General features: G+C 40.5%; 2 protein-coding genes across 2 annotated transcripts in view; one reads left to right on the top strand and one right to left on the bottom strand.

Annotated features, from left to right (window-relative positions):
* Positions 1-8,400, top strand: part of LOC306771372 (protocadherin-15-like) — a gene marked incomplete at both ends in the record, with an annotated part of 199,731 nt that extends 191,331 nt beyond the window's left edge. Inside the window, 2 exons of the mRNA XM_079260539.1 lie at positions 1,694-1,823; positions 7,642-8,400. Coding sequence (XP_079116665.1) covers positions 1,694-1,823; positions 7,642-8,400 — 889 coding nt within the window. The remainder of the gene's footprint in view (positions 1-1,693; positions 1,824-7,641) is intronic.
* Positions 8,401-12,421: 4,021 nt separating this feature from the next.
* plce1 (phospholipase C, epsilon 1) overlaps positions 12,422-22,404 on the bottom strand; it is a 63,941-nt gene continuing 53,958 nt past the window's right edge. Inside the window, exons 32-42 of the mRNA XM_079260538.1 lie at positions 21,902-22,039; positions 21,414-21,704; positions 20,610-20,773; positions 19,799-20,060; positions 19,591-19,709; positions 19,162-19,290; positions 18,876-19,073; positions 18,533-18,718; positions 18,181-18,393; positions 17,387-17,498; positions 12,422-16,373 (exon numbers count right to left, since the gene is read on the bottom strand). Of these exons, the coding sequence (XP_079116664.1) occupies positions 16,165-16,373; positions 17,387-17,498; positions 18,181-18,393; positions 18,533-18,718; positions 18,876-19,073; positions 19,162-19,290; positions 19,591-19,709; positions 19,799-20,060; positions 20,610-20,773; positions 21,414-21,704; positions 21,902-22,039 (2,021 nt within the window). The 3' untranslated portion in view covers positions 12,422-16,164. The remainder of the gene's footprint in view (positions 16,374-17,386; positions 17,499-18,180; positions 18,394-18,532; positions 18,719-18,875; positions 19,074-19,161; positions 19,291-19,590; positions 19,710-19,798; positions 20,061-20,609; positions 20,774-21,413; positions 21,705-21,901; positions 22,040-22,404) is intronic.

Raw genomic sequence — 22,404 nt, 5'->3', positions numbered from 1 at the left:
TCTAGTTAAGTGAAAACCAACAGACTGAATTGTGTCTTGACTTTGATCCAATCCCCCATCCTGAGCATGTATGACGCAACAGTGGACAGTGCATGATAGCCTTGGTGTCACAACTGTACAATTTATCACTACAGATTCTGAAGACCCGCATTTTATCTTGAAGCTTTTTTTTTTTTTTTTTTTTTTAATCTGTTCATTTTGCTTAAAGTGAAAAGGCTGATCAGGCTGGTTAAAGCGATAACAGGCAGCCAGTAAGCTTGGCTTAACATACACAGAGCTGGAAATGACTTGGTCCTAACCATAGCAGGTCAAATTAGTGTTAGTCTAAAAATAAAAAATAAAAAATAAAAAATCTTTTTCTTGGAGCAACTCATCACCTGAGCAGTTATGATGCATGTTTTATGAGCTAAAAATCACCAGCTGGGCTCCATCTGGCTGAAGACTAGTAACCTGTTAGAAAATTTTGCTTTACATCACCCAACTTTGTTAGAAAACTCGAGATTTTGTTCGGGGAAATCTAAAACACCATGTTAATACCAAAGATCATACAAACTTTGATATGCATGAAGTGATTCTTATGTTATTACCGCCCTCTAGTGGTGATATGAGGCGGCATGAAGGCGGAGCAAAGAAAAGGTAAAAGAGGGACAGAGAGACAGTCTTATAAATAATTTTATTAATTTTATGTCTGCAGGTTGAATCTGGAGGGTAATGAATTAAAATTGTTATTATCAGGGGGTAGTGGAGGGTTAAGGCAGCACATCAGCTTGCAGAGGTATATTAGGGGTTATGGGATATAAGGGGTTAAGTTATATAGGTGGTTATTAAGCTATAAGGTTTATGAAAGTGACATTTATGTATTGTTGGGTCTTTTTGCTTTGATTCCTTCCTTTCTCCGCCATTCTGTCTTCTTTTCTCTCACTCTTTTTATTTTCTCTGCCTCCTGCTTCTTTCACCCTCGTCCATCATGCAGCCCATCCATTTGTTTATTACTTGTCCACTTTATGTAATAGAGGCAACTTCTACCACCAGCTTATTGTAGGCAGAATAATTACTGAAGGCAACTTCTCAGTGCAACTCCGGTAAAGGACACGCAGCAGACTGGTTTCTCTAATAACACTGAGACGTATTGTTTTCAGAAAACCATTCAGAAGGATACAATTTTATTTATTTATTTATTTATCCTTTATTTTTTGTTGACCCGGTGGCTGTTTGAGTTGCTGACTGCAGGGCACAGAGCCCAAGTGGTAATACACAACACTTTTCCTGGCTACTAAACTCGGGTAGCATTTCCAGCAACAGGCAACAAAGACAGACAAAAGGGCAGAAAATCGATTCCAGTGTTTTCTGCAAACAGAATGTCTCCTGGCAACAAAATGCTCCTTTTGTGATTAGGCCAGCTTCGTTTAGGAAAGTCATTAAACATCGCTTATTTTGCACTGAACCACATTGTTGCATTGTGTGTTATTGCTCGGATAAGTGGCTGCAGGTAAGGAAGTGCGCAGATCTGTTTGGAAACCGCTTTTGCTCTCATCTACCTCTGATTGGCCGAGGCTGCACATGAGCACAGCTTCCATTTGTTTCTAGTAAAGTAACTTCAAAAGTTATTAGCTACAAAATTGTTCTTTTCACTGCCTGGTTTTTTGTTTTTCAGTGTTCTCCTTCGTGTTCTTCCTTCTCTGTGTCTGTGCAGGTATGAACTGCCTCAGTATGGCAGTCGCAGGAAGCTCATCTCCACCTCTGGTCTCTACGACGAATACGGAGAAGTTGTGGTTGACGACGATGGCAGCTACTATTACAGCCCTCAGGAGTCTGATGGGGAGGTAAGCAGAGCAATGTAGCTGAACTGTGAATGGTCACTGTGCAGTAACGTATGCTATTTATTGATCTATAAAAAGTTGGCAAATCTACACGCAAACAATCTGAAAAATTATTTTAAATTAAACTGAACAATTTTAAGATATTTCCTTTATTTGGTGACAGTTATTGAAGCAGCAGCATTGAATAAAAGTATCTCAAGTTTTGAGCATTTTAAGCAGAATTTCAGATTTTAGTTTAAAAAAAAACAAAAAAAAAAAAAACAACTAAACATGTTGTATTACGCAAGATTTCAAAGTCTCCCTTTGACTGTAACTTTACATTAATAATAAATTTAGTTCAGACGACAATTTTGATTTTCTCCTTTTACAAGCTAATATAATTCAAGGTGGAGTACACTCCATAGAAATACGATGCCATTTGTGTGCAGCCAACAATTCACCAAGTCCTCCAGCACTTAGCTCTCTGAACGAAACCGTTAATATGAAGCACTGATCATCTGAGATGGTGTTTATGACCACATCCATCCTCATAACAGCTGCTTTTAACTACTAATGAGTGAATGAGGAGAACTCCGAAGCAGTCATACGGAGAAATAAAAGCTGCCGCCTGACTGTCAACTGTGGATAAGTTTTAAAGCATAAATGAACGTGCACAACATTGAGGGCAGAAAGCGGATGATCTGAATGTTTTTGTGTGGGTGTAGACGAAGCACAGCTGCTTCATGCTTTCTGCTGCAGCCTCCCAGTTTGCTGTGTAGCTTACACAGCTAACAGGAACCTTTTCTAGACTCTCCATGTTTCACTATAGAGGCAAGTGGCTAAACATTTATTTTTTCATCATTATCCCATTGACCCTATAGAAGGGTTGTATGTTTGACATCACACAGACTCTTTTAAACCGAGGATTGAGGGTTTAACATTTCTGACAGGTCAGATTTTATTTCTATCTTTGTGTCACAACATTTTAAGTTAAATTGCTTAAGTCCTTATAAAAATCTGTCAGATTACAGTTGTATTTCAGGAATCCAGACTTCTCCATCACCAACATGGTGGACTATCAAGAAACTTCAACCAAGGTCTAAAATAATCTTTTACTTCTAGGGCATTTGATTGAACACTCTGGCTTAAAAGAAAAGAAAAGAATAAATTCATTTATGTGGCACAAAAGTTTAATGAGAAAAGTGTTGCCAAAACATTTTAAAAGAGACAACTCCTCAAGCGGGGAACCTGCTGACCAGGTGGTGCCAGGATTTTAAGTTTTTTGACTTTGTTCAGCAAGCATGATAACATGTACTGAAAAAATAGAATATAAATATAATATAGACTGGTGAGATTTACTGGGAATATTATTCCCAGCATAGATACAGAATGGATCAGATCAGGATTTGGATTTGGAAGCTTTGTTGAGGAGTTTTCACGCCGTCATTGTAAACAATAAGCTTAGGCTTTCTGAAATATGAACCAACCAGCTCTCAAATAAATAAAACACTGTTTTTTTAAGGATAATGATAAAAGGAAAACCACAAGATTATTCATGCAAATCTGGGTCTTCTATACATTATGCCAATCTGTTCAGCTCTGCTGTTAGATGTGTACACTCCCATGCACACATGCAGTAGTATCGTGACACTGTTCTCTCATTTCAAATGAACATGTAACATATGTTCATATTATGTAACTATATGTAGTGTTACTTATGCTTTTTTAAATGTAAACTTTTCATATGTATTATCATGACAACAGGTGAGGAAACAGTTTCAAGGAGACAAGTTAGCCCCTCCCCCCACCCTTCTCAAGCCCCATCTTCCACCTGTTCCACCTCCAAGACAGACCCTGGGTCCTCCCAGAGCTGAGGATGACAAAAAACAAGACGGTGGTACGAGTAAACCTAAAGGCTCAAGTACAGCTGCCAGGTTAAAGGCTGTAATGAAAATGAGTGCACTGCTGTCCCCTGTGGGTAAAACATCCGCTCCTGCCATCCACCCACCTTGGAGCAAAGCCAGAGTCGGACCAATGGAGGAAGGGGGGCGACTGGGGGGAAGAGCAGCAGAAGGAGCAGATGTTAGGCTGGGAAAAGGGGAGGCAGGGAAAAGACCAGACGATAATAGAGGAAAAGAGGAAGAGAGAGAAAAAAAGTCAGAAAGGGGAGGAAGAGGAGAGTTAGAAACATGGTGGAAAAGCAACAAAAGCAGCACGATGAGGAATGGGATGAGAAATGCAGCTGCACAAGGAGAGGGAGGCAGGCGGGATCACAGGGGAGAGCTCCCTGGCTTCTCTGGCCGGCATGTCAGCCTGGACGGTGGCATGTTCATTGATGGGAGTTATTTCCAAACATCCACTGAAGCAAGCAGACCCCCACCAGTGAAACAAAAGCTGAGCGAGGCCCTCAGCCTTATCTCCTTGGCCAGAAGGCTCCAGGGACCCGCCAGGGTGGGAGATGAACAGTGGGCCGATAGTAAAAGCTGGGACAGAGGAGCAAACAGTGGGAAGATATACGGCTCCATAGGAGATATGAGTGTTTCTGCATCAGTGTCTGCCAGAGGAGATGAGAGGAGGAGGTGGGAGTTAGGAGAGGAGATTAGTGACAGTGTGACAGGGCAGAGTGATTCAGAATCAGGAAATGGCAGCAAAGAGTCTCCATCAGAGTTTAGTCCCTCTGACAGAAGCAGCCAAACATTATCTTTTACAACAGAAACGACCGAGTCCGACTCAGGAACAGAGAGGGAAGAGTCGAGCCAATATGGAGAGGAGTCTGAGAATGACTTGGGGTCACAGAGTGAAGATGACAGGACAGAAGCGAGCAGAAAAGGTTCAAGCAGCAGCAGCAGGATGGGTAGAAAAGGCAGAAGCAGGGGGAGCAGCTACGGCAGGAAAGGCAGCTCCAAAAGCTCCAGATACTCAGGTTCCACATCCTCTAGCTCTAGGCCCAAAACATCCCGACATTCACGTTCTTCCCATGAAAGATCCAATGAAGAGAGCGAAGAAGCCAGTGAGGAGGAGGAGGAGGAGGAGGAGCGAAAAAGCACCGGATCAGGAAAGTCATCAGCCAGCAAGCAAATCTCCAGCCGCACCCAATCAGAGATAAGCTCGGGCGTGATGAACAGCTCAGACGATTTGTCGCCCATCATTGAGGACTCTGAGGAAGAGGAGGAGAGCAGCAGCTATAGCGAGGACGGAGATGAAGATGAAGAAGAAGAGGGGGAATTGGGAAATGAGCCAGCTGATTGAAATCCTGATGAGGCCTGAGCCCCCCTGCCGAGATTAAAATCTTTGCCACTAAGTAAGGTCTTTGTGAGAATGCTTGGATTGGGTTTGCAGTCATTACCTGAGTGGAATCTATTACTGTAATCTGTCTCCCTTTCTTCTCCGTTTGCTGTGATTTATATTCACAGGAGTTTAAATTGCTGGCAGCAGAGGACTGGCATGTCCTCTGCTGCCCTCTCAGAGTATCTCTTATCTGCTCTCCTTCGCCTTTCTTTGTTTGTCTTTAATCCCCTTTTTCCAATCAGCCTTCTCCCTCCTCTTCCTCTGTCAAGTTTACATCTGCAGCTTTTTTTCTTTTTTTCCCTTAAGCTGACTTCTCTTGTTTTACTTTTCCAAAAGCTCCACTTCCAGCTGATTATGTCTCTGCAGCTGCTGCTGCTCAAACATTGTTATTCACTGACCTCTCTTTGTTACAGCGAAGGTTTCTTTCAGCTTTTTCCATTTGTCATTGTTTCTTCTGTGTGCGTCACTCTCCTGGGATCTGTCAGCCGGTTATCTGCAGGGGGAAAAGATGCTTTCTCTGTCAAGAAAAAGAGAACATATCATTACTTCCATACTTTCAAGGTTAAGTGGAAAAACTGTCAGGGTTACATTGTGTGATAGCAGATCAGAGCTCTGTTCACAGCTGCCTCTTTCTTCCTGCAAAGTGTGTGTGTGTGTGTGTGTGTGTGTGTGTGTGTGTGTGTGTGTGTGTGTGTGTGTGTGTGTGTGTGTGTGTGTGTGTGTGAGCAGTGTTGGCTCTAACCTTCAGTAGACTATTACATCCAACATACAGTTTTATAATCAAAGGCGTTCATTCAATGCTTTGTTTTGGTAAAATTCAAAGCATCAGACAATTCAAAGGCTGCTTTGAATAGCTGCTGAAAAGCATGAAATTAAAACTGCTGCACGGACCTCACTTTGTGTATGCAGCAAGAACACGCCACTGTTATTTTCTTCACTGAATTTTGTAAGACGAGCATCCTATAGTGTAGAAGATGAAGGATATGTAGAAGATAAGGACATAGTAGCTCTTTCGAATTAAAAATATTAGACTTGTTTTGTCAGTCAAAAGTCTTGTTTGGGAGATTTAAACCCGTTCTTATAGCGAAGGGCTTTTAATTTTAAATTTCAGATGAGTCAACATTATTTATATTCTTTACATACATATACGTATAACCTCTACAATACCCATGTGTTCTGTTGACAGGTTTAAGGGGTAGGAAGAAGTATAGTTCTTTGAACAACTTTTACTTTCTTAAACTTTTTATGTTTATTTTGTTTTCCATTTGTTTAAGACTGGAGACGTGACATTGTGGGGGTTTAATATCCAGAATTTGCTTATATTTTAAGTGAAGTCACTCCAGTAAAATGATCCATATGTCAGTGATGACAACACAAGCCCACAGCATGATGAGTCCACCTCCATGTCTGAGAGTTGGATTTAATTCTGGACTCATTTCTCGCCAAACAATTTTTTTTTTAATAAAAACCAACCTCCACTCTTCTCTATTATCAGTCATATTCAAGCTGCTTGAAAACACTGTTTTTATGTAACTTTCTCCTACAATAAGCTTTTTTAACGTTCTGACATGCTGTCATGTTTTAAAGTGGAACTATTATGTGCATTTCAGGCTAATTTATTTTTATTTCTGAGCCCAGAAGGGCTGGGATTGATCGAGTTATTGTCAAAAATCGCTTTATTTACTTCAGACCGACCCTCTCCGTAGGCTGTCAGATCAGCCTGTGGGCAAAACGAGTGGATTGAGACTCTTCCGCATTAAGCCCCGCCTCCCGCCACTGCACTACATCGGGAGCGCGCACCGCAACTGCTTTCGCCGTCATTGTAACATCTCATAAACAGAAGGATTAGGCTAATATGAACTCAATAAAAAAAAAAAAAAAAATAATACAATGTCAACACATAGCATACAGCCCTACATGTTGGAACCTGAATCAGACCCTGAAAACAAAGTGGAAAACAGCAACCCACAGCAAGGAATGCAGCAGGATGTCTCTCTTTGGTAAACTCAGCAGCCATCGTTGGAAATAACTTTATCCGACGTTTTCCACCTGCCTGATGTATTTGTACATGCCCTTGTTAACCAGTAGAAGGTAACCAATCACCGAACCTTATCCCCCGGGACGTCACAAGGATTTCCAAGTAGAAAAAACTCTCTAAAACGACACGTTTTTCGTCGCCATGGAAACCGAACGGAGAGCGTGCTGGAACTCAAACTCAAACTCAAACATGCGTTTAGGTGATAAAAAACAGTGCTGTTCACATGTCTGATGAGGATTCAACACTGTAACACTGTAGAAAGCTCAGAAAACTCCAAATACCATAATAGCACCCCTTTAAATGAACTCAAAGCATCTTTATTTCTTTTTGTAGAAAGAAACATCTGTTCCTGTATCAATTGGTGGTTTTTAGAACACAACTAACATAAGATTTATTTCTTTGCATCTCTTCCTTTGCTCACACTTCTCCTGCTCAAACTGAACACACCACTTAAGTAAATTGATGAAAACGTGAAAGCCCATTTGTTTGATGCCATGTGGTTTGTTTCCCCAGCAGGGCAGCAGAAAACGTCGGATCAAGCTGGTGCTTGACCGGGAGTATGAGACCAGTTCCACTGGTGAGGAAAGCATGCCGGAAACCCAACGGAGCCGCTTGTCCTTGACCAACAACAGCCATGTTAATGTTAACGGGAGCATCTACGTGGCCCAGAACGGCTCCATCATCCGCACCAGACGGTCGGTAAACGTCACAGGTCCCACACACACCACCACCACCACACCGAACAACCACCTCAAGCTGAGCTCTCCCATCTTCAGCTCACGGTTGGCCAAGCACTTTAAAAAACTAGACAAAATGGCTGCCACACTGGAGGAAAGAGTACCCCTAAACAACCCCAGGACAACGGCAGAGGGTGGATGCAACACGCTGCACACCTTCCAAAGCTTTAAACCAACCACCTCCACCTTCTCTAACTCTGACAACAACAAAACACTGAATGTGTCAAGTACTCGACAATCTAGCGCATCTTTGGGGTCAACCAGCACCAGCAACACGGGCCCCGAAGGTCTAACATCTAAAGCTGGACTGCTCCAAGTGACACAGAGCAGCGTGGACCAAGCCGAGAGCTCAGCGGAGAGAGACGAGCTGAAAGAAGGTGAGAACGAGTCCAAAGTCGATGACGATGACAGCAATGACAAAGACGGAGTCGTGACGAGAGAGCCGCAGGAATGTCTGAGTGACAGGACGCAGTCTGATGAGGAGGAGTTGTGGATGGGCCCGTGGAACAGCCTTCACATACCCATGACCAAACTCTGACTGAGCCTGAGATCACTGTGCTTGTTATTATTGCCAAGTTCATAAAAAGGTTTGAACATTATTTCTGTTCATTAGCTGTAAAACTAATGGAGTCTTTCCGTTTCACTTAAATGAATCTAAGAATCTGATTGGTCCTGAGCCTACAGAGCGTAAGCATTACTCATGCAAGCTAAAGTAATTTCTCTTATTTAAGTTCAGAAATGCTGAGTGAGTATTTCAGCATCTGATTGCTTATTTGCTAGTTTACGCATAAAAACTGTTGTTTTTGTTCATGTCTCAGTGCTCCATCTTCTCAGAGCTGCAGCACATTAAAAAAAACTGGACCTAGAATGAGAGGACTTGCTATATTTTTACACTGACAGTGAGGGAAAAACTTGATGAACCTTTTTATGGCCCTTTAAGCGACTGGCGTTTGTATGGAACTGAGCGGGTTTCATTCAGTATTAAGGCCAATGGCACAACTCATCTTAAATTTGCCTGACATGTTTCATTGACACATGAAGTCTTGTATTGTTCCCACTTGCCTTTTTATTCCTGTCAAGTTGCTTGGCAGACCAGATCCAAATAAAGTTTCATCCGATGAAAGCTGAAGTTGTGATGTTACTTCTGTAAAAACTGAGAAGCCGTGGGGGATACAACACAAATAAACAGTAAAAACAGGCTTTAAAACAAAACAAAAAAAGGTTCAGGGATTTAATATTAATACATATTAACAGGAAATTTGACATTTAAACAAAGTATTTAGAGACCGAATAGCAGACTCATGCAGATCTTGAAGTAAAACTCTGCACAAGTTTGCCAATTACCCATTGATTTGAGACAAGTGTGTCGCAGCAGGGAAACACCTAACCCTTGCAGGACTGTGGCCCTCAAGAATCAGACGCTGCCTATCCCTTTTTTATAGTATTGTTCAGCGTTATTGGTTCTCTTTAAACATTTTAAATCCGACTGCATCATTGGGATTCATAGTTACGACGCATGAAGCGTGAAATGTTTTGGAACAAATTATGCTACCACACAGCTGCCTTTGTCACTTTTTATTTCAGCAGTGAGTCCACCTGTAGTACAGACCTGTCATCCAGTAAAAACACCTGCTGCATAGGAAATTGAAAATTATGTCCAAAGGGTTTCAAAACTTCATGTAGTTGAGACTCGAAAAAGAGAAGACTCTGCTCTTCAGATGCTAAAAGGTTTTTTTTTCTTTATAAAAAAAAAAAAAATCATTTCTACAAATCAAAACAACTGCAGTTGACAACTAGTGAGGTTAGTTGGCAACAAGTCAGTAACATTACACAGCATAAAGGAGGAATTTCAGCATCTGCATGGTCAAATTCTGAACACTATGAACATCCCCCAGCTGTAGTCTATGATATCAGGAGGAATCTGTGTGCATGTAGGGCCAGGCTGAAGGTCAAAGGAAGGACCTCATGTTGGACTTCATTATAAAACATGTTTGATTCTGTTCAGGAATACCACCACAAGTCTGGGGCCATAAACATCATTTAAAAGGGTCTGACTCCGTAGAAAGCTGTCCAGAGGTCAGATAAATTTTCATTTGAAGTCCTTTTTCAAGACCATGGCCATGTCTTGTGAATTAAAGAGGAGACGTATGATCCAGTTTATCAATTGACAATTCCTTCTCTGGTTGTATTGGATTACTTGAGTGGGCAGTTTACAGATCCCTGAAAGCACCACCAATGCTGACAAGTACATAGTTTTTTACTTTTATTCCCATCCAAACGACACTTCTTTCAGGAAAGGCCATGCAGATGTCAGCAAGACTATACTAAACCACATTCCAGGAGAAAAGTCCAGCTGTTTAACTGGCCTGCTTGAAGCCCTTTCATAACCAGAAAACGTCAGGACTAACAGCTAGAATCCTGCTTCAGATAAGGATTGGGCAACATGCGTCTCCTGAACCTCCTCAGTGGTCACCTGACTTCACAGACTTTAACAGTAGAGATCTATGCAATGGCAAACGTCACCCTGTCCGAGCTTTTTTTTTCAGAACGTTTGCTGCCACTGAATTCAGAAGAAGCTCATATTTTCTATTTGAAGTGATAAAATGTTTGTTTAAATATTTATATGTTGTTTATGTGTTATTGAGAAAAAAAAATATTATAAAATTTGCATATCGCTGCATTCTGTCCCATTGTCTCCCAACTTTCCTGGGATCCTTAATCAGACTTTATTGATTGGTTTATTATTGACTCTGCAGGTGTTATAATTTCATAAAAAATAGGTTTTAAATGAAATATTTTAATGTAGAATATTTTCTAGAGATGGAAGTTGATGCCGTTTGCAATATTTCTCAACAACAAAGGCAAATAATTATATTGCAAACTTCATAGCAAAATGCTGAGTCATATTTTGGCTAAATTGCGATGTGTAACGGTACTTTGCTAGTATTGCTTAGTATTGCTGATTGACTGCACCGTTTCTTATAAAACTAAGGCAGTTATGCTATAGGAATAACAATATTTCTATAAATATTATTGAACTAAAGCTTTGATTTAACTGAAATCTGGGATATTAAAATAAAAACACAAGTGGTAAGGGGGTCATTCTCATGTATGTCCTTCTCTTTTGCATTTTGTTTCAGTTAAGCAGATAGTGTTAAAACATAAGGTTTATTTCTCATTTCCTGAGGGACCCATTTAACAGAGCACATTTCTCTTGTCAAAGTTCGTCACAAAAAGCATGGGGGGAACTTTTAATTGTATAACACATTACAGTGGATTGTTTCATCTGAAGTCTTGGGAGGAAGCATCATTAACCTGCAGAATTACCAGGATTTAAAAGTGGTAATTTAATTTGATGACTGCATAATTTTGCATTAAGGGAGTCGTCAGTGTTCGCTGTACTGGTGCTGATATTTGAAACCGAGTGCTCCTTATTAAACAGAATTAGTGGACTGAGCCACAGAGTAATATTTTAAACAGTCTCTGGAAGGCCAGGCACGTCTGAACAGCTCTTATTGATTCAACCAAATGAGCTGATCGTGTCACCGATTCCAGAGTCCACTGCGCTGTACTGGAGACGAAGGCAGACTAAGCTTGGCTCATTAAACTACAGCTCCAAAGATTTGATTAGTTGCTGGGGTGATATCAGAAAGAGGACATTTTGTCCTAAATCTTAGATCATTAATTATGAAAGCATTAATAAATGCAAAGTTTAACTCTAATTCAAGTTAAATGATGCTGACAAGTTGCACCAACAGCAGAAGAATTGGCAACAAGGCAGAATTAAAATGGTGAAAAAAAGCATTTTCACACATCCATAAAAGGAACAATAGGCCGATGAAAGCTGGACTTCTTTGGACCATCACTGTCAGGTTTCTTTAGGACAGATCTGTAATGAAAGGGTTTCCAACAGCTTATTGTGTATAAAAAAGAAAAAAGATTTTTTCTTTTTTTTATAGAATATGTTGTGAAGTGTAGGCACAAAGGGAATACAGGGATAACCTGTATTAAGCCACTGTAGGAGTAAAATTAACATAATTCCTTTAACTAAACAGCCTGGAAACTCCTCATAAGTACGTCCATATTGTACTTAATACATTAACTCTACCTTTTAGGTACATTAATTGCACTTAAAAGAATATAAAGCTCACCAATGAATAAAGATAAAGACACTCTTAACTGCAAAAGTGCACACTGCCAACAAAATACAAAAGTATCACAAAGGCGAAAGAAAAAGTTTGTAATTAATAATAAACCTTGTTACCTCCGAATGGCAATAAAGTTTATTTCTGAATCGACCTGCTGGTAATGAAGAGGTAAAGTGTTGTTGTGGGTTTTTAATATAAAGTTCTTTTAGACAATTTTGCTGTGCTTGTACAACAAATACCTAGTTTTAGGTTTCAAATAAAAGAAAAAAGGCAACTGTGAAATAAACATTTCTATCTGAATATCATTTTTACATTTTACCTTCACAAACTACAAGATTACAGTTTTCCTTAGATAATAAAAGTATTTTTTCATTTCAGTTTAATGAAACTCACAAAAACATAAGTTGCGCATCATTAAATATTTGCATTTTTATTGTGATCCTGCTACAATATAGAACAAATCCACCAAATATTCATTTAAAAATTCAAGTAAATACACAAACGTTCACTTGACAGTCCCATCTTTTACATGTTAAAGGGTATACTGAATGTCTTACAGAAACAGAAGAGTGCTAAAGATGAAACACAGTCAATCTGCGTGTGACATATTCAGTGGATATAATAAGTACATCAAAATGCAAAAGTCTCAAATAGTCCAACTTTGTTGACATTAAAGCAATGATGCTGCAGGATAACATGTCACATGTATGATGCTAAACTCAATATTTTACACATAAAGTAAAATATTTTACATATCTAAATATGTTTGAATGGAGTGAGGATGGTAAAATCACCTTCTCTCACACTGAAATAAATAAAAAGAAAATTAAACACTTAAAACTACTTGCAGGAACTTGCACATGAACAACATATAAACTGCCAACCAGGGCTTCACATTTAAATAAATAACTTCCAAACCACAGTTTTCTCAGGTTGTAAGAAATGTTACATTCAGAAATGAGGTTTACATTTCAGGAAGAAGGGAAACGAGACAAGTTTTACAGTTTAACAGAAAACTTCCTGCAGCGCCGATTTCACAACACTTAGGAGCTTTCAGTCAGGCAGGGAAGCTGCAGGTAATGACCGTTTAATGAAGTGTTAACGTTCACTTGACATAATGCATTCCCGCTTTTTTCCAACTCTAATCCATAATAACAACAAAAGCCTGATGAAAGGATTACTGCTTCATTATCACCAACAAGAACTTGTGGTTTCTGGGGCTGATCCACTTTGATTACAGCAATCCTCAGGGACCAGAGCACCGCACTGCATCACCACCAGCAGACAGTAACCGGTCAGCATGAACAATGTCAGCTTTGACAAACTGAAACCAACATTTAGGGTCAAGAGTTAAAATTTGCACAAAATAGAGTAAAAGTGACATAATTTTAATATTGCACTAAAATTCTAACTCATTACTTGGCAAAAAGCAAAGATCTTTCAAGACCAATAGAGGTAAAAGAATTAACAGTTTCCACTGGAAACTGTGGTCACATTTAGCAAACTGGGAGAGCTTCTGTCTGCTGAATGCCAAGGTGGAATGTAGGATACAAATGGACTTTCTTCCAAACCGACTTCTCAGGCCCAAACTGATTTAGCAAAGGTTTGTCTGGAGCGCCATCAGTCAAAAACTCATGGGAGGGATTTTTAAAGATCAAATTAAACTTTTTTTTTTCCCCCAGAAAATTAAATGTATAATGCAGTCAGAACTACATGTAGTTTATGGTAAATGTGTCTTAAAAGCTCCAACTTTATTTTGAATCAGGGCTTCTTTGTTTGGGGTTGATCTCAGCATGTTCAATATTGGTCCTTTAGGGCCACCATCTCACAGGCTTCATTTGTTTCCCTGCTCCAACACATCTGATTTAAATTAAATAGTCTCCTCAATTGCTTGATGTCAACTCCAAACCAAGCCTGTTGATGGGCTTGTTGAAGCAGCAAAGATCTAAAAACCTGCAGTACATCAACCCTCAACGACATGACCAAAAAACTTTTACTTTTATAATCTGAAGCAAATTAGTTGGTTCATCATGGATCAGTGATATTAACAAAACTTGCATACTTTTAAATGAAATGCCAAAACTAGCAGAAATATAAAATGATGTCGGGAAGCAAGAAATGAACTTAAGTCATTATTTGGTAAAAAATGTAAATATTATTAATCGAAAGAGATAAAAGGGAAAAGTGCTACAAAATGAGTCAAGACGAACAAATTAGGAGAAATAAAATGTAAAAAGGGGAATTAATAGTACAGTGATCTACAAATATAAAGATAGTTTTCAAATTTAGGACAAAGCTGATAAATTAAATGAAATTCAAATAATTATTTTTGTGTATTGATTAACTTTCAAATTTGGGCTCCGACAACATATCAGTGAAGTCTAGTAAGAATGTCCTGCAAATCTTATCTGCAACTTGGCTGAAATTAAAAAAAAAAAAAAAAAACATCATAATAAAGTAGAAATTCTGACCATTTTCACAACAGTAACACTCAAAATGACAGCAAAGGAAAACAAAATGTGCAAAATGCTGTTTGGTGAAGATGATGCTGTTTTCACAAAAAGGTCTGAGAGCTGAAATCACGACTTTATGGATAAAAGTACAGAAGGCTGGAATCAGGTGTCTGCTCACATCTGAGAACGTTTGTGTACTGGCACAGATCCTCTGCAGCCGTATCAGTCATACTGCGCTGCTTTAAGAAGAAGAAAAATGTAACTATCAAATGTAGATAAAAGTCTTTGGCCCAAGTTATTTGTTGCCAGTAAAGACAGCACAAAGACACGTTACAGAACAGAGGATATCATCCTTAAAGGCTGTTTCAAAATGACCAAAAGTTGGAGGCAGCGTTGCAACATTTTACAGCAACACAGGATAACTGGGAGAGGAGGCCGTTCCACAGTTATTCCAGTACAAGTTAATACACTTACACTCCCTTAAAATGCTGCATTTTTACTCCCACTTTAGTGCAGAGATGGTAGTGTCCAAGAAAATGCCTGAAGCCTGGCAGCAATCATTACAAAGTAAGTAAATAGAGTGGAAACGTCTCAAAGGGCCTCTGTGAGTCTCTGCACTGCCTCAAATTGGGAACTTACAGTACTGTGGAAATGCAACAACTAAGAAAGGAAAAGAAAAAAACAAGCCAGCTTGTCAGCCTTCATAATAACTTCCTTTTCAGACACGAAGGAGAAAAGAAGACTCGCTCTTCATCTCATCCCTCATGCTTTCCTTCATTCTATCCAATCTCCCCACCACTTGCAAGAAGCAGGGAAACATCACTTTAACCGTTTACAGTTTACAGAACAAAAAGGCAAACGATACTGGTTTCACTTGGGACAGGACAGCTCAACTCAACGTCATTTCCTTCTTTTTTTTATTTTTTAAAACATATACAAAAAAAAAAAAGGGTGCACCATTAATTAGCTGGATGTGGCATCCATGTGGCATGTAAATAACTCGGTTTGGATGGCTGAAAGTTTCACACATTGGTGGCAGCTGATCAGATCATCAGCTGACCTACAACAGGGCTGCCATGGATCTGATGCAAAGTAACAATAACTGGAGCTGAGTTGAGCTGTATTCTGTCAGAGAAAAACACCATCTTCTAGAGCCAAATCAATACTAAACACACACACACACATGTGTATATAATAGCTCTTCCTGGTGGAGGAGCTAAATAAAATAAAACTGGCACATCAAAGCAAACTCCATCATGTGTGACTCAGGGAAAGATTTTTCCTCCTGCGTTTCAGTAACAGGAGGAAAGTTAGTGCTATTTAATGTCCCTGATGACTTCACTGACAACAGCTGCCCCTGGTACCCTGGACCCTCTGTGGAGCCACAATAATAACAAACCAAGAGATGTTGGAAGTACATGCCCACATGACATCACTGCTGATGCTGGATGGGATTCCCAAACGCCTGATTATCATTCAACCAACAGAGGTGCTGAACACTTTACCCGGCCTTCGGTGGATGTCTGACCTCCAGTTGTTCAACTTGCACAAAGCAGGATCAAACTCCTTTTTAGACTTCAACAGGAGCCCATCCCCAAAGTCCACAATTCCTCAGACCTTCACGGAAACACTTCACCTCTCGTAGAAAAGGGTAATCGTCCAAGTTCAGAAGTAGTCGGTGCAGGTCTTCCCTCCTGGATCTCATTTGTGGATTTTCCAGTTCCTGAGGAGGTGAAGCTTCCAGGCTGGGAAGCTGAGAGAAGAGGTGGGAAAGTGGACGGGTTGGAGCTCCCCCCTAAAGTAAATGGAAAGGGGGGTGGTGGGTGAGGAGGAAGCCTGTATGAACATTCCTGCCCCCACCCTGCCCTCTGTGACCCATGCCTTCAGACCTACAGCTGCAGACAGATACCCTGCAAAAAGAAAAAAGGTTTATTTTTATGTTAGCATTCAGAAATTCTGGATTTAAAAATAACAGCAACACAGCCCTGACAATTATCTTTGAGCAACACTGAAGTTTAACCATCTCTTTGATGGAAAAAGGTTTCTGGTTTTTACATGTCAGAATGTGGAGACAGAATTATGAAGCCTGACTGAAGAAACTGCAGACGGTGTCATGAAGACAAGCCATGTAAACTAGACAGCCTCTGATCTTAACAGCAGCTCAGTTTGCACATCTGTCAGATAAGTTTGCCTCTTCTGAGCAGTTCTTCTAACTAAAACTCGGAGATGCTGATAATGGACGATGATGATGATGTTAAAGCTGTCTAATGTTCCTATTACCACTTAGTCTGACATGGTTCTGCTTTGTGGCAGTCTATAGTTAGGATCGAGCCATCTGGAAGTACTTTTCATGATGCATTAAAGGTTTTTCTCCTTTGTTTTTACAATATCGCTGCTCATTGTCCATGAAGGTTCTTCACTACTATTAGATGTACTCTATATCCAACTTTATTAAAGGTAGTCAGTCCTGTGTGAGCAACATTGAACCATGCAGGTCCTACAACAGTTATTCTGTCACACTCGTCATGCAACACACTTTAATCACACCAATGCACTGATACACTGCAAAGAGACCAGTCTACACAGGTTGTAAATGTCAAGAGAACAAAAAAAAGTTTTTTTTTGTTAAGAAACACAACCAAATTTGTGCATTACAAGGCTGCAAGTAGCCTGCATATCCCCTGCAGCCAGTCTCTGAAACATCCTGAATTACATTTAAGTATGTTTTAAAGAGAAAATCTTGCCAGGAAATCACAACAACTAGAGCTCACATTGACTTTTTTTTTTTTTTTTTAAATGTTAGAGGTTAAAAACAACATCCGGTACCTCTGTTGCTTTTTCATGCACAGACAGCAGGCAAAGTGTGAGCCTCACTCCTGGAGCTCACTCAGAGCCACACAGCATGCAGCTCGCTCGTCCTTACTGTGAGCTGGCCCATCCCCTCCAATACCAGTTGTCATGCTGCGGCTGCGACTGGTCAGCTTCTTGAGCTCACTGGCAAAGGAAATGACCTTCTTTTTGTCTTCCCGCGCCACCTGGAAGTGGAAATAGATTCATGTGAGGAAACTATGCTTACTTTATGAGAATTGTGTCACCATTTTTTAGTAGATTCTGCCTCCTGCTAATGAATGCCAGAGACTGAATATTCTGAAGAGTGTGATCTTCAATCTTTTCTGTTTGTTTGACATTACGGCGGTATCTTTTTAAAAACATTTTGCTTGCATAAATAACAGAACCACACAGAACAGAACTTACTAAATCATTTAAGCTCTTTATTTCCAAAACAGCTCAAAATAAACAAAATGATAAAATAAATTAAACACGACATTAAAAAAAACATCTTATTAATGTGTTAGCAACACATAAACAATGACAATAACAAAAATAAAAATAAAAAATGCAGAGCACAGGGTATATGTAAATAAATGCAGCAGCAGAAGGTTAGAAATGAAGGACATGACAACAATGGGCAGGTTGAACAGCGAGGATTATTGAGCATAAACAGCATGTTACCACAAGCAGGAAGTGCAGAGGTTAAACACAATTTTTAGTCAACAAAGCATTTTGTCTTACAAAATGACAGTAGGAAAGGACAAAAAAAAAGCACAGATAAAAAAAAACATCAAAAGCAACAATATACACATAAATACTGAATTAAAAACAAAAATAAAAAAGGAGTCTCTAAAACTGGAAACTGGTTATTATGTTTAGAGCTACCTGCTCTTTGAGTTTTAGAATAAACTTCCCCCCGCCCCGCCAGCGGTTCTGAGCTTGGTAGACACATTCGTGGTCCAGCAGCACCCGCTGAAGCGGCTTGGTGGTGGAGGACTTCTTAGAACCAGCATCCTTAGTCACTTCCTCCACCAGGACATAGTCGCAGGGATTGGGATTAGACAGAATACTGTAGGAGTACTTCGCCTTAGATAGGGTCTGGCCAAAACAGAATAAAGGAGAGAGCAAAACGATAAAACATGGAGTTTGTTTATGTTTAGGACTTTCTCTTTTACACCAGGTGTTTTTTTTTTTTAAGCTGCTGGTTTGAAGATTTGCTCGTTCTTCTGTGAGTCACCTGTTGTATGATGTCCTGAGCGGTGCTGTATCGCGGAGCCTTGATCACAGTATGAGGCTGCTCTGGTGAGACTTCATGGACCTGAACTAAAAACATATCATCCTCCCCTCCTCCTCCTGTTCCTTCTTTACCTCCCACAGTCGTGTCCTCCTCTTTCTCCAACACTGTGATTTTCTCATTTAAATTCTGCAATGACATGACAACAGCAGCAGATTAACATAAGTCATGTCTTTACCTAAAGCAACCACAAGGGGGAGCCAAACTCTAGATTATAAAACTCAAAAGAGTACAATCAAGATATTTTTCCATTCCAATATTATGAACATGTGTTTTTTATTTGCACCTCATCTCTTGTTTTGAGGCAGACTCTTCCCACATATCCCTCTTCAGCGTTCCAGCTGCAGACCAGCCTAACCACCTTCTCCTCTGGTGCTAGGGATCTATACTGAGCACAGCGCTTCACCTCACTGCGCTCCTTCAACAAGGGTACCTTCTCCTCGCACAAGAAGTACTCTGATGCGTTTCCTGATGATGCAACAACCTGTGGAGGATGTAACAAACCCAGCAGGACGTCAAATGCAAATAGACTCTCTTCCAGCTGCAGCTGCATTTGTTTCTAAAGTACAAACCATGTCCAGCAACTGTTTTGCAGTAGTCTGCTCTGTAACACAGAAAACCGTGAAGGGCTCAGGACCAGGAGCTCCATGCACTGTGACCCTGTGTTGCTGGGACGCATGTTTCTCCTCTGAGCTGAAAAGCTGTGGAAGGAGCAGAGGATACAGAAAGCAGCATGTTGTTATGAAACATCCTTACATGGCATTTTTGCTTTATCTCAAGGTCTCTTATACTCTCCTATAAAGCATGATAAAGCAACACCAAAGCAAATTTGGATGTTGCTGACTGAGCCAGCAAGACGTCTTTGAACATTCTTGGATCGCAGTCTATCACATTTTAAATTTTAATGCGGGTGTCATTATGAAGGCTTTGAAGTTTTACAAGTGCACTTAACCGATGTTTGAAGCTCTGCTATCTCAGCAACAAACCTGCATGAGTCTTACCAAAGATGAGGGTGTAGCGCCCCCTGTGGGACCATCCTCTGTTCTCCGGCTGGAAATAAATAAGCTGGAAACTTCCAGAGGTTCGTTATGCTGCGTTCTCAGCTGAACGTGTCTGTAACCTGAAACACAAAACAGTAATTGTACTGCTCTGAAAATGACACAACTGTTTTTAAACCTTCTCATCTGAAGCTTTCAGGGGGACTTCTACCTTGTTTGAGGGCTTTCAGAGGCAGCGTTCTCTGAGCTGTTGTCTGGGAACTGTTGTTCTCCACCACAGCAAATCGCACGAAACACATGTCTTCGAAATGCACGGAGAACTGAAAGTGTTCGCTCCACATGGGGTTGAGGGTGTTGCGGTGGATGGGTTTGGTGCGGAAGTGGCAGCTGTCGACGGGCATGCCCAGGACATCCATCTCGATGCAGGGGCTGCCAGAGCTGTTACCCGGGCAAACATTCTGACCAGAAACGATCTGAAAGAAAAAAAAAAAAGATGAGGAGTTATGTGATGAATGAGCACTGGTAATCACACACTGAAGGAACAAAGTTAGCAGTTAGCTGCATGTTTGCTACATCAAGCTAGTCTTTAGTTCATTTGATGAAATGAATGAGGAGCCAGAAAAAGTCACTCCAACCAGCGAAAACAGATCTTTCTTCTTCTGTGTGTTTTTGTCCAAAAACACTGGTTTTGTTCATATTTATTAAGCTTCTAAAAGTCTGACTGGAGAAAATACTGAAAATACAGAAACAATTAACTGCTAATTTTAAGTACAATTAAAGAAAACACAACCAAGTCGCTGATGTTCACAGATTTTTCAAATACAGCTGAAACTTTTCTCTTATAGAGAGGATTTTTGACCACTTCAGCCGACCACTAAAGCAGCAGCTGCAACATCATGCTTTGTGTTGGAATTGAAACAAGCAGGAAGGACTGAGGATGAAATGCAGCAAGAGAACAAACAGGGATGAAGTTGTTATGCTGAGTGAGGTTCTATTCTGCTACATTTGTCACTTTAACTCACAGTGAGGGAATAGATGGCAGGGCTCATTTTCTCCAGATCCCTTTCCATCGGACAGAACTGCTGATAAAGTGGACAGCTACGGTCCCAAAGCACCGCAGGCTTCAGAACATAGCCACAGCCTCCATTGGCCTCAAATAGTGCTGTGTTCAATTGCATTGGCAGATCTGGAGAGATGAAAAAAAAAAAAACAACAAAAAAACAAACTGAAATGAATATTTACAGGAATGATTGAAAAACAAAAGGACAGATTTGCAGAAATACTTCTGGTAAGCTTCACTTAAAGAGGAATGAAAGGCAGCTCATCACTTTGGTTTTTGCCGTAGCTGCAGTGATGTTGCCTGTTTCAACAAATAATGTTCCACAAATAAAACATACACTTGTTGTTCTTGCACACAACTGGGTGAACACTGGGAAGGAAGGAAGACAGGAAGGATGCAAGGAAGGTGAAGCAGAAAGTAAGAGTGAGATGGAGGAGACAGAAGGTGTTTAAATGTAAAATGACTTTTAGAAAACGATCTTTCTGACAGAGTCTTGACAACCAACACAGACAAAAAATAAATTCCAATGAATGGAGTGAAAGCAGAAGAAAAAAATGAGACACTGAGCAAAGTAATAAGAGAGAATTACATGACTTTAACAGAAAAGATGAGCCGATGTGACCCGTGGAGCACTTTTGGGGTAACAGATAGATACAGACGGATGATCAATTCTTGGGACTATTGCTTTAATTACTTCAATAAAAACAAGAGTCCTTCTGAAAGCCAGATTTCCCTCTCATATCGCATCGCTGCACATCATCCTCACCATCAGTCTGGTAATTAAGAGCCACCAGCTGGATTCCATGCAGCCAGAAAAGCAGAGGGTTGGGGTTTGTCGAGTCGATCCGCGTGGCTGCGGGGTACGTCCTGAGTAGCTGGCACACGGTGTGCTGGATCAGCTTCTGAGAGTAGCGTCGACACAGCCTCTTGGCTGCGTTCTCATTGACAGAGGAGATGTGGTAGCACTTCGGAGTGCGGATGATGGCACTGAGCGACGTAGGGGGGTTAAGGATGGGTGATGTCTGCTGCTCTTCCCAGCTGAGCCGCTCCGAGCCACCTGAAAGGATGGACACAGATATTCTTTTAAAGGCTCTGAATACCAATCAGCTGCTTATTTAAAGGGGACGTGAGACTCTGAGTCCTCAATATTACTGCAGAAGCAAAGAGACCGATTGTTGATGACTTTGTCAAATACAATCTATTTCCCATACATTTCCATTTCCACATGTCTCTAAAACAAATACAAATGTTTACCTTTCCCAGGAGTGCGGTTCTGGGTCGTGACCTCCCCTGTAGCGCTACAGCGAGAAGGAGCTGAGCCAAATATGGACTTCCTGCTCTTTCCCCGGTCCTTCCCTCGCCCAGAGCCGGCCGGAGACAGCGTAGACAGGCCTGCGTTCCCACACAACAGAAGCAGACGGAAGCAAACGCTCATTAACAATTAGCAGACAGAATAGGGACACCACCACGACTGCATCCACCTTTCATTTCTTAATCCTTTTCTTTTCTAAAGAGGAAGTAGCTTCCCTGGCTTTCAGGTCTCTATTTCCACAACTTACTTCAACTTTAAGGTTAAAGCTGAATTTCCAATGAAAGAGAAATCTTTCTGCGTAAGCAAAACAAAAACATAACGATGGTCTGTGACCTTCTAATGATAAAATGTTGCTTTTAACACAGTCAACAATTTACTTGAAACATCTGACATGAGGAATATTGCTTGACAAATGTTCATACACATTTTTTTTTTACATATACCA

The sequence above is a fragment of the Telmatherina bonti genome (assembly GCF_933228915.1).
Source record: "Telmatherina bonti genome assembly, chromosome: 21".
NCBI lineage: Eukaryota > Metazoa > Chordata > Actinopteri > Atheriniformes > Telmatherinidae > Telmatherina > Telmatherina bonti.
This window is presented reverse-complemented; position numbering and strand designations above follow the sequence as displayed.